This window comes from Helianthus annuus, chromosome 4 (genome assembly GCF_002127325.2).
Source record: "Helianthus annuus cultivar XRQ/B chromosome 4, HanXRQr2.0-SUNRISE, whole genome shotgun sequence".
Taxonomy (NCBI): Eukaryota; Viridiplantae; Streptophyta; class Magnoliopsida; order Asterales; family Asteraceae; genus Helianthus; species Helianthus annuus.
Window position 1 is genome coordinate 519,963 of NC_035436.2, and position 12,460 is coordinate 532,422.

The window sequence follows — 12,460 nt, forward strand, 5'->3', positions numbered from 1 at the left end:
TAATGTTTTGCTATATGAGATGGACAACATTCTTAATCCTCGGTTAAGAAAGATAACTGACAATGTTGTCCACCCCATACAGCTAAACTTTATTGACAACAAACCTCAATAATGTTTTTGTATGTTTTGGCGTTATAAATTGGATGGAATTTTAGGATAAGTAAATAAGATTTTACTCAATGAAATGAACAATATCCTCACTTAAGGATTTTGTCTATTTCATTGAGCGAAATCTTACTGATAGCCAAACTGAATTTCAAAAAAACGTTTTGAGGTAGAAGATATTTGATGTTTGGGTTTTTTGACGTTTCTATGGCGAATGGGTTATATAAAATATGGCGTTTGGGTTTTTGTGTGTGTTTTTAATTGAAGGTCTGAGATGTTGTATATATACGATTTTTTGGCGGTTTTTTTAGGCGGGATTTTACTATAATTAAGTTTGGCGTTTTATATTTAATGGCGTTTTACTTAGAATGGTCTGTGATTTTTGTTTTTGGCGTTTTATTTCATGAGATGGCGTTTTGTGTGGAGTAGTCAAAAGACCCTTTTACCCTTAATAAAGCGCGTCCACGTAATAAAATTGATGTTATTTACGAAAACGCCACCGCGCCAATCTAGTCCATAGATTGTTTTGATCGGACGATCGTTAAGCGTTCTCACCGTTTTCACACTTTCTATCGTTTTCTCTAAATCCCGACCCTATATATATATATATATATATATATATATATATTCACACATATCAAGAGTACAGTGACAAGGAGTTTGGTTACTTGCTTCTTTATGTTGATGACATGCATTAGCTTACAAAGACAAGCTACAAAACATTTACTAATGTGTTAGTTTGACATTAAGTAACTAGGGGAGGCAAATTAAATTTTAGGCATGAAATTCACATAGGTCAAGAATCTGGGATTATAAGACTTACTCAGGAATCATATGTGAAGAAGGTGCTAAAGAATTTCTTCATGGTACAAAGTAAGGCTGTTAAAACACCTTTGGCTATGCCTTTCAAGTTGTAAAAAAAAAGATTCATATCAATTAGATGAAGACCCTAAACATATAGTGAATGTGCCATATGCTAATACAACAGCGAGCTTAATGTACTTGATTGTATGAACTCGGTCTGAGATTGGATTGGTATAAGTGTTGTTAGTAGGTTTCTTAGCAACCCTAGGAATAACATTGGGATGTTGTTAAATGGATCATGGGATATCTGCACAATAAATCCGGGTCATGTTTTTGGGAGATATGATAGACAAGATTAGGTGGTACAAGGTTTTTTATTCTAATTTTGCAAAAGATTTGAATAAAGGTAGTTTAATAACTCGTTATGTGTTTAAAGTGCTTGGTGGGTCTGTAAGCTGGAAAGCATCTTTGGAGCATGTTGTTGCTCTTTCTACAACATAAGCAAAATTTATTGCCTTAACTGAGGAAGTTAAAGAGGCCTTATAGCTAAAGTTTTTTATGTCTGAGCTTGGAGTTGTTGTAAATGCTGCTATTATTAGTTATGACAATCTGGGTGTGATAGAAGGGTAAATAATTGTGTTTTAACATGTAATTTGCCCTGGTGATTGGAATGGAAATTGTTGAACTAATAACATGTATAAGTAGATGGTTTTAAATGTTTATTATCACAAAACATGGTTACTTTGAGTTTGATTTGATCCGCAGGTACCCAGAGCTTAACGGGAGGCTTTTGAGAAGCATTATGAAGGATTGGAAGCTTACACGCAAGACGTGAGTTGAAAAACGCGAAAAATATAAGGAAACCAGTCATGGGTGTAAACTTGCGTTGTGGGTGCCGGGGGGGGGGATTGCAACCTTGCGCCAGGCATCAGATAGACTTGCGAAAATTCGGGTTTTCACTGTATTTAAAGATATCTTCAACCCCAATCGTTTTTGGCCTCCCAAGGACGAATTTGCAAGTTCCTAACGTCAATTTTCATCACCTCTTTCATTCAATCAAGATCTACAACAACCAACAAGATCAAATCATGATGATGAGAGGCCAAAATCTTTTGCGACCACCTCCGGGTAGATGGTTCATGTATGTGAAACTCAAATCTTGTATATTTAGTTTTTTTGGATTGTTTTTCATTGTTTGAAGAATTCTTGTGGTTTATTTTGTTTAAAAGAATTGTTTGTGTTGCAATTATTCATCTTTACCATTCGTAATCGGTTTTCTTGCATCGTGAGTCGTTTGGTTATTGGGTGGGTTTTTGGCACTTACGATTTGGTTATTTAATTGCATGAGTTATTATTAAAAACTCATCATTAATTATCGTTCGAATTAAACCATGAACAAGACTTTTTGGTATCTATTTAATTAAACATGTTTAGGTAAATCATTGGAGTGAAAATCCGGAAGGGGTTACTTTTTCTTTAAGTTTGATAACTATCTTAATCATAATCAATCACAACCTTCAAAACTCAACTAAAGCATTAGTTTTTCTTAGTTTTAAGCTAATCTAGGTTTCTACAATCAACACTAACTACGAATTCCCTTTGGAGACGACCCTAGTCACCCTTGCTAGTAAAGGTACTTAGGATCGAATTTTAAACTTGCTTTTTACTGATCTTTCGACATCGATCAAGATGCTATTCAGTTGTCAAAACATCAAGTTTTTCATGAAAGATCACATATCACTACTAGAAAACAACCACGTTTGCGACAACCAAACTTGTCGCAAATATGTGGGAAACTGGTGTTAGCAACAACCAAATTTGTTCTATTTTTTGTTAAATGACAAAAGCTTAGAAATAAAAAATTATAAATTGTGGGAAATTTGTCGGAAACAATGTTAACGTTGTGACAAAATTGCGTAAATATAGGTCTTGTGAGAATTTTGACGTAAACTTGTTGGAAATTATAGGGTTGTTTTTTGTTTTACTTTTCGTTGGGAATTTGTCGTAAATATTGAGTTGTGAGAAATTTGTCAGAAACTTTTCTAGCAAAAAAAGTTGTGTTCTAGTAGTGTATTAATGTTAAGCTGGATGTGATTAGTTAGTTCTAAGGAAATCACAGTTGAGTATGTGGATACAAAAGAGAATGTAGCTGATATTTTTACCTGGGTCTAAGTTTGTGTACTGTTTGCAGAAGTTGCACATTGCTTAAATTTGGATTTGGATGTTTTTGGTTTCTACTTTTGACTTACACACTAGATGGAGATTGTGAAATATAGTGTGAAAAGTCAAAGTTTTATCTTTAAATGGCAAGTTAGTCAAATTATGAGGGTGCTTGTTTGTAACTTGAGGTGTTGATTGTGTTAGTTCTGAGAATAGTTTGTTAATGGTCGTTAAGGATTTGGGAATTAGTTTTAATAAGCTGGGTCTATCTGATTGTAGTTTAATTCATTCATTCTGTTTTCAATTTTCTTGTAATGGTCATGACTATTCATCAATAAGAAGCTTGAAGCATTTGTTCATGATTCTATTTTCTTTGTTCCTTTTATTAATTGATTTCTTCTGGTGCGCAATTATATTCACAGGCATAAGTCAATTACTTTATCAACTTCAGTGTCACAATCTATATTAAAGCACGATCAATAAGGACACTCAGATTTCGGCCTAACTCTGTATAATAATTGATTTTGGCTAAATTAGTTGTAGATGTCGACTTATAACATAATGCCAACTTTTCTATTATTGGCCTTAGCATATAATATCATCTTGATTTTCTTAATCCCAAAAGCGTTTTCTATAATTCACAGAATCTATGTAAAATGCATGCTTCATTTCATTTCAAAGTATAATTAAGATCTCAAAATAGAATAAGTTACAGCTATGTGAAAACAAGTGTTACTGATCAATGTTATTTTAGGGAAAATAGTTTTTCAATGTGCGTTCGTTTAAACCCAATTACTAGTGGATATGAACGACCGAAATTATAAAAAAACATGCATCATATTAAATCTCATTGTTAGAATCTTGACACCTTTAACTTTCTGGTAATTATTAATATATAAGACGACATGATGATTAGTTTTATCACATGTATATGGCACAAATTTAATAATAAAGGTAGGTAGTGGATGGTTCATGACCATATATGTTAATATAAATACGACACTAGCTACACTATGATCATCATCACCACACTTTGATCATATCCCTAGGATCATAATCAAAATGTTTAAACGTTTAGTTCTCTTTGTATCATTACTTTTAATCACTTCCGATGTTGTTCATGGATCCTTATCGCTCATCAAATCATCATGTACCGCCACCTTGTATCCACACCTTTGCTACTCCACCCTATCATCCACCATCCCACCTACCACCACTGCAACTAAAAAAGATTTGATCCAACTCACCATCAACAAAACAAAGGACACCATCCAATCCAGTCTTAACACCATAAACCACCTCGCGACCAACGCCAATCTCACCAACCGGGCCAAAGCCGCTCTCCATGACTGCTTAGAGCTAGGAGCTGAAACCCTACGACGAATCGACATGGTGATCCAAGACCTCAAGACGTATCCAACAACGAAACCTCTTCGCCCCAGACATGCAGATGATCTTAAAACGTTCATGAGTACCGCCATCACCAACAAAGAAACCTGCTTGGATGGCTTATCTCACGATGCACCATCTAAGCTGCTGCGCAAATCAATATTTAAAGGTCAAGACCGTGGAGGAAAGATGTGTAGCAATGTACTAGCTATGATTAAGAACATGACAGAATCCGATATGGCATCAGATGTCAAAATTAAAATGGTTAAGGGGGAGGAGATCATGTGGCCAGAGTGGTTGTCTGCGGGAGACAGGAGGTTGTTGCAGTCGGGGACGGAAACACCAAATGTATATGTGGCAGCTGACGGTAGTGGAGACTATACGACAGTGGCGGCGGCTGTAGCAGCAGCACCATCCAAAAGCGCAACCAGGTACGTGATAAAAATAAAGGCGGGTGTTTACAGGGAGAATGTCAATATTCCAAGCGGCAAAACAAACTTGATGTTTATCGGGGACGGAAGAAGTAACACAATTATTACGGCAAGCGAGAGCGTTGCCGGCGGTAACACCACCTTCAACTCTGCAACCGTAGGTTAGTATCCAATACTAAAGCTCAAACTTTGTAGTTTTAAGTATTTCTACAAAAGTGTAGATCTATGATTAGGATTAGAAGATGATGTCTGAATTAAAAAAAAGGAAATAAACATTAAAAGGTTGAAGTTAAATTTTTTTTTAAGCAAAAAGAAAAAGGAAATCCTCTTAGAACCAATTTCATTGAAAAATGCCACCCAAATTTACATCTTTTATTTTTAATTTGACACATTTCTGTCTCATATTTTCTGTAAAAAAGGGAGTAAAAAATTGTATTTAGGTCACACCGAATTCGTTGACTTACTTGCCCTGATTACGAGAAAACCAAAACGATTTCAAGGTATGGTATATCTGTGTTTCAAATAAAAATGAATCACATGCATGTGAGGTTTTGTCTTTCAACAGGTTTGTTTTTTCTTTTCTTTCTTTCTTTTTTTTTTTTTTTTTATATCAAGATATAGATTAGCTAGCATATCATGAATCATGATGCTTTATCATAAAAAAACGAAAAAAATATAATAATCTGGACTAATAAATTAATGTATTAGATAGATCAAAGAGCGAATCGATATATTATATTACACCTTGCGATCTATATGCATGATTTTATCTTAGTTTAACATTAGATAGATCAAAGAACGAATCGATATATAATATTGCACCTTGCAATCTATATGCATGATTTATCTTTGTTTAAAATACTATTGTTCCTCTGAAATAACTATGAATGTATATGTTTGAAAGCAATATATATTAACATGAAGAAGACTACGACTATACAAGTAAGATTGTTCAACTAATTGATTTCGAATACTCGAATCAAATTATTCGAATTTTGAAATTTTAAACTTGGATTTGAATTCGATTACCGAATTTGAATCGGATTCGAATTCAATTCGTAATTCATTTAGTAAACTCGAATCAGATTCAACCAAATCAAATTTTCAGTTTTTCGAATCCGACTTGAACACATAAAATCTTAGGGGTGTGCATGGTTCGATTCAGTTTTACGGCAAAACCGAGTTTAACTTAATCAAATTCGAATATTCAAAAGCCGATATCGAGTCTTGTAATTGATTTGAATTTCGAGTTTTTGAGTTCGATTCAGATATTGAACACCCATATTTACAAGTGATAACAAAAGATAATAGCTAATATATTTATAAAATAAAATGGTACTTAACTTGATCCACATACTACATTATTCATCTATTATTTGCCGTACGGGTATAATGATATTTTTTTATGACACATGTTTTAATTTAATATGAGAAAAAGTTAGAAATGACCCTTTCCCTTTTCTTTAGACAGGAATTATCACTAACCAGTGGGCCAAATCAGCTAGTTTTTATTTTGTATTTTAAATGAAATCACTTTCACCTAAAAATCACCCACTTTTGAATATTTCGCTTTTCCAACTTGAAATCACTTTCACCTAAAATAATAATATAACAAAATGATATAAAACCACTAAAATCACTTTCTCACCAAAAAAAAGATAACAATATAATAAAATATAAAACCACTTTACCCTTATAATTGCACCAAAGTTTTGAAACTGTCGGTATACCAGTTATGGTTTTAAAACCGGTGGCTTCGACCGATTTTTTAGGTTTACTCAAAACCTACCAATTCATTTGTGCGCGGTTATTTTTCCTGTAATCGAACCGACAACATCTACGGATTAAGTTGTTTGGACTAGCTAGTACCCTTTTTTACTTGTTAAAATGTAACAAACATATACATGTGATGTAGCATCAAACTATTTGTGTTGCAGTTTAAATGGTTATGTTTGATATATGTGGCAGCCGCGGTGGGTGATGGATTCTTGGCCCGAGATATTACGTTTCAAAATGCCGCAGGGCCGTCTGGGGAACAAGCTGTTGCACTACGTGTTGGATCTGATTTATCAGCATTCTATAGATGCGGTATCCTAGCCTATCAAGACACCCTTTACGTCCACTCCAATCGCCAGTTTTACTACAGCTGCATGGTGGTGGGCACAGTTGATTTCATTTTTGGCAATGCAGCAGTTGTCCTACAAGACTGCGATATCCAAGCCCGTCTCCCCGGTCCCAAGCAAAAGAATATGCTCACAGCTCAAGGACGAACAGACCCTAACCAAAACACGGGCATTGTTATCCAGAAATGTAGAATTGCTGCAACCTCTGACCTCCAACCTGTTCAAGGGAGTTATCCAACGTATCTGGGAAGGCCATGGAAGTTGTATTCGAGAACAGTGGTGATGCAGTCATCCATTACTGATGTGATCAACCCTGCAGGATGGTACCCGTGGGATGGGGACTTCGCGCTTGACACGCTGTATTACCGAGAGTACAAAAACACCGGGGTTGGGGCTGATACGTCTAAAAGGGTCACATGGCCAGGGTGGGGTGTGTTTACAAGTGATGCAGAAGCCCAGAGTTTTACTCCTGGAAGCTTCATTGACGGAGGTAGTTGGTTGCAGTCTACTGGTTTCCCTTACTCGCTTGGCTTGTAATGCTTGCTACTTATGCGTATTGATGGCGTTCCTGTAATACTTTTAGTTCCTAATAAAAGCCATTGGGCTTAATTTGTGCAGCAGGATGTATTGTATCATCACCATCATTTCATAAATATTATTACAAGCTAGTATGATGCACGTAAGTGATGGCGTATGTCTATTTAATCACCTATTATTATTATATATAACCCACCACAAATATTTATACAAAGATTCCGTTGATTTTAGTAGTTTAACAACTGGTATCTATCTATCTATCAAAGAGATATACAAAAGTTGCAATCTAACTTATATTTGATGTTGGTAACACAACACTAGAAAAATCTAGCTGAAAAGTTATATAACCCAACTAAGAGACCTTCACAGTACTCCTGACCAAAAGTGTCAACATTTGAAGGCACGCTGACAGTTGTCCAGAACAAAATGAAGCCAACTCTTATGATCACTGGAAAGTAATCAAATTGATCACTGCTAATATTTAACTGTGATGAAAAGAGACACAACTGGCAACATCTTGGAGAAGAATTCATCATAGACACATTTAGCATAAACGATGGCCCCAACCCAACACATTTGGCAGGTGGCATTGCATTGGGGGTGCAATCATTCAAGTTTTTATAGTTGAGTAATTAAAAACAAACTTGTTGGTTTAATTCGACATCTCTTCAAACAAACAACCATTCAATTTAAACCATTTGCAACCTTCATAAAAGTGACACACTTTACAATCAATCACATCCGTACACAAACCACAGACTCCTCGTGGATCGACCCTGTACTACCACTAACTCATAGTTAAGGGTAATTCGGGCTGATAAATATTTTTGACCGGAGCGCGACACTCCGATCAAAAGCGTTGTTGTTTAATTGCTTCTTTAGAAATTATGAAATTGTACGGAAAAGAAAATTGATCATTTGAGAGTTGTTTAAGGATCTAGGTTAACGGATTAATTAAGGAAGTTGTAAACAATTGTGAGGAGAAGTGATTCCTCTGGTTTTAGATTCAAAGTAGATTCAGAAACTTAGTTTTAAGTTAGGAAATCACATGGACATAATTAACAAGTTAAATTATTAGGTGTAATAACGAGGACAATTTACTTGGATTGAACAATGAAAGGTTTATCGCTTAATTATCAATTATAATGTACCAAATGAAACTAACCCCAGTTCAATGACTCCCAATTACTAGAACTCTCGAGAAATGAGGGCTTAAAAACAAGCTTTCGAATAAAAGATAATATTTTGAAATCAAACAAAATGAACATTAAGCAACAAGCATTGAATGGTTAGATTACATATTCCAAATACAAGAAAAACCCAGGTTTAACTGTCTACTTACGAGAATCCTCCACCCGGAGGAAACCACCAAAAGATTGGTCGGTCATGACGTGGATTGGATCTTCAAAGTTGATGTTGCAGGATGGAAAGATGATTGGTATAATTGGAATCTTCAGCAGTCTTGATGTTGGCCCCCAAAAGTCGCCTCTACATCCCCGGGGACGGATTAGAATTAACGATATCCTGGAAAACCTATTTTTTTCCTTTTATACCCTCAATTCCAAAGTCGAGCCATAAGATATGGTGGGGGTTAGGGGGGCCTACGCCCCATTCAAACATCATAGCCTACATCATTCCCGTAGGTTACTGCCCCTCCAGCTTATGGTCTAATTTGGTCTTACAATGCGTGGCCACTGCCTTACAACCAAGTCCTTTTTCCATCTTCTTGTTTCTTTGTTCTTTCAAGCCTCTCCATATCCCGTTTCTTTATTAAAGCATCCTAAAAGAACGTTCGACCTACAAAGTTGACAATGAGGTTGCCGGCGACCACGACCGTGACCTCTGGAACACTCCGAGCCATGGTTAAAGCGGCCACCACAACCACATGTGGGAGTCGACGGGCGACCCATTTGGGCTGAGAAATCAACCGATGGTGTGGAGGGTCCATGGATATCCCGAACAAACAACTCATCTCCTTTGGCTCTGGCGAGAAGATTCGCAAAGTTAGGCGGTGGGGAAATTGACCAAATAGATGTAAAGAAACTTTTAAACGACAGACCAATGCCACAAAGGAACCAGTGCACTTGGTCATTTAGGTTGAAAGGGTGGTCAACGACACCCACCTGATCACATGGAAGTTTGAACGAGCAGCCATACTCATCCACGATCTTATCCTCTTTCAAAGATAGCCGAATTTGGTCACCCAAGTTATGAACTCGCTCAATCGAAGCATTATAGAAAGTTGCTTCTAGTGCCAACCAGATTTGTCGAGCGGTACTGAGGGCGACGACGATGGAAACGACCTTTTCGGATAATGAGGCTTGGAGATTTATAATTGCTTGTTGATCATCAGCACGCCATGCAAGAAAGAGAGGGTTGTCAAGAGGTTCTCATCTTTGGTGACAAATGATTTGGGTGCAACGTTAGAGCCATTAACATGTGGGAGTAATTCTTGGCAAGTTTATCCACCCGAGTATCACCAAGAAATGAATAGCACAAACACCCAAAAGTAAGAAGAATAGAATAATCCGATCGAGAACCGAACAATGTCTCAAACGGAGAGGAGTAGTGAAGAATTGGTGAAGGTAACCGTTTAACGAGAGAAGCTACAATGGCATAAGCACCATACCAAAATTTCTTTGGTAAATGCGCATGAAACAAAAGAGCACGAGCAATCTCAGAAGGATGGTTGTTTTTCCGCTCAACAACCGTATTTTGTTATTTTGTTAGGGTGTGTATGGACATGAAATACGATAAGCGATTCCCGATTCAAACTGATATCAAGCCATCGGTCCATGAATAAGCTCGGGAGCACCATCACAATAAAGGTGTTTAATGGTGCATAAGTATAGATTATTAACAAGCGGTTCAAAATGATGGAATGAATCAACCTCCTAAGAGTGATGTGTCAATAGATAAATCCATGTAAATCTACTAAAATCATCAATAAACGTAGTAAAGTATCTGAAACCATCACGAGACATAAGAGAGGGGATGCACCCCAAATATCACAATGAATCACATATAAAGGTACTATTGAATAAGAAACAACAATCAAATGGTAATCGTGTTAGATTTCGAGATACCACAAACAGTACAATGTGAATACATGGATTTATTCGTAAAATGTAAAAACGAAAATCTAGTGATCACAACATCAGAAAGACGTCTAAGCAGAGTGTGCCATGTCTTTCAAGGAACAACGGCAACAACAATCACTGAATACAGCTGGCGTGGACGACCATGCGTGTGGTGGAGGTGTTATCCATCGAGTGTCTGAATACTCAATCCAAAATGTTAAAACATAATAAACATAGGATGCTCAATAACAAGCTGAGTAATAGAAAGTAAGAGTTTGGCAATATTAAGAACTACAAGAACGTGTTTAGGTTAAATAGTTTGGCAAGATAAATGAAGATAGGCATAGCCAACACCAGTAATGGTGAGAGACGTACCATAATAACTACAGCGATAACCATTCCTACCCCTATTGTCAGACCTCCATCTTCCACCACCACCACCACATTGACGGGATTGATTTGCTGGTGAAAAACGGTGATAATAAGTTGCTGCTTTATGCCCGATTTTATCACATATTTGACAAACAACAGAAGTATTCAATGAATTTGCAGAGTGTGTGGTGTTGCCATGGCAACAATTGTAACAGAGGTGGAGTAGATGTGTTGCTTTAAACAAACCTCACGAGTTAAGAATTTTTCTTTCAATTGGAAATATGTAGGTTTGACATCTTGATTCTCAATAAACCTTCGAAAATATGGATGCAATCCATTCAGAATTTGTAACACTAAACAACCATATGTTATATGTTGATCACCACCAATTGGTTACAACAAGCATAATCAATCCAAACTCAGATCCTAACATAGTCTGACATCAGCATCTTTTTCTTGAAGCTTTGTCCATCTCATGCAGCAAAATGTTATTGAGTTTAGATCATTCAACCAACAATCTTGAATTTTTACAATCAACGATGTTTGATTTTTTTTTTAACTTTTTTAGCGTTTTACCGATAAAAAGAACGCCACGAAATAAGATCACATTAATCCTCAAATTTTGATCATGCTAAAATCAATAATGTTTTGCTATATGAGATGGACAACATTCTTAATCCTCGGTTAAGAAAGATAACTGACAATGTTGTCCACCCCATACAGCTAAACTTTATTGACAACAAACCTCAATAATGTTTTTGTATGTTTTGGCGTTATAAATTGGATGGAATTTTAGGATAAGTAAATAAGATTTTACTCAATGAAATGAACAATATCCTCACTTAAGGATTTTGTCTATTTCATTGAGCGAAATCTTACTGATAGCCAAACTGAATTTCAAAAAAACGTTTTGAGGTAGAAGATATTTGATGTTTGGGTTTTTTGACGTTTCTATGGCGAATGGGTTATATAAAATATGGCGTTTGGGATTTTGTGTGTGTTTTTAATTGAAGGTCTGAGATGTTGTATATATACGATTTTTTGGCGGTTTTTTTAGGCGGGATTTTACTATAATTAAGTTTGGCGTTTTATATTTAATGGCGTTTTACTTAGAATGGTCTGTGATTTTTGTTTTTGGCGTTTTATTTCATGAGATGGCGTTTTGTGTGGAGTAGTCAAAAGACCCTTTTACCCTTAATAAAGCGCGTCCACGTAATAAAATTGATGTTATTTACGAAAACGCCACCGCGCCAATCTAGTCCATAGATTGTTTTGATCGGACGATCGTTAAGCGTTCTCACCGTTTTCACACTTTCTATCGTTTTCTCTAAATCCCGACCCTATATATATATATATATATATATATATATATATATATTCACACATATCAAGAGTACAGTGACAAGGAGTTTGGTTACTTGCTTCTTTATGTTGATGACATGCATTAGCTTACAAAGAC

At 36.1% G+C, this 12,460-nt stretch overlaps 1 protein-coding gene across 1 annotated transcript; it reads left to right on the plus strand.

Moving 5' to 3' along the window:
• The first annotated feature begins 4,054 nt into the window (after positions 1–4,054).
• Positions 4,055–7,695, plus strand: LOC110935440 (pectinesterase). Its single transcript, XM_022177823.2, has 2 exons — positions 4,055–5,050; positions 6,858–7,695. The coding sequence occupies exons 1-2, from the start codon at positions 4,132–4,134 to the stop codon at positions 7,547–7,549; spliced, it is 1,611 nt and encodes a 536-aa protein (XP_022033515.1). The 5' UTR covers positions 4,055–4,131; the 3' UTR covers positions 7,550–7,695.
• Positions 7,696–12,460: the final 4,765 nt, after the last annotated feature.

What these genes read in the sequence shown, in the direction of transcription:
- LOC110935440 (XM_022177823.2), top strand. Translation starts at nt 4,132, where the DNA reads ATGTTTAAACGTTTAGTTCTCTTTGTATCATTACTTTTAATCACTTCC. An exon ending in CTTCAACTCTGCAACCGTAG is followed by an intron (nt 5,051 to 6,857) that starts GTTAGTATCCAA and finishes TATATGTGGCAG; the next exon opens with CCGCGGTGGGTGATGGATTC.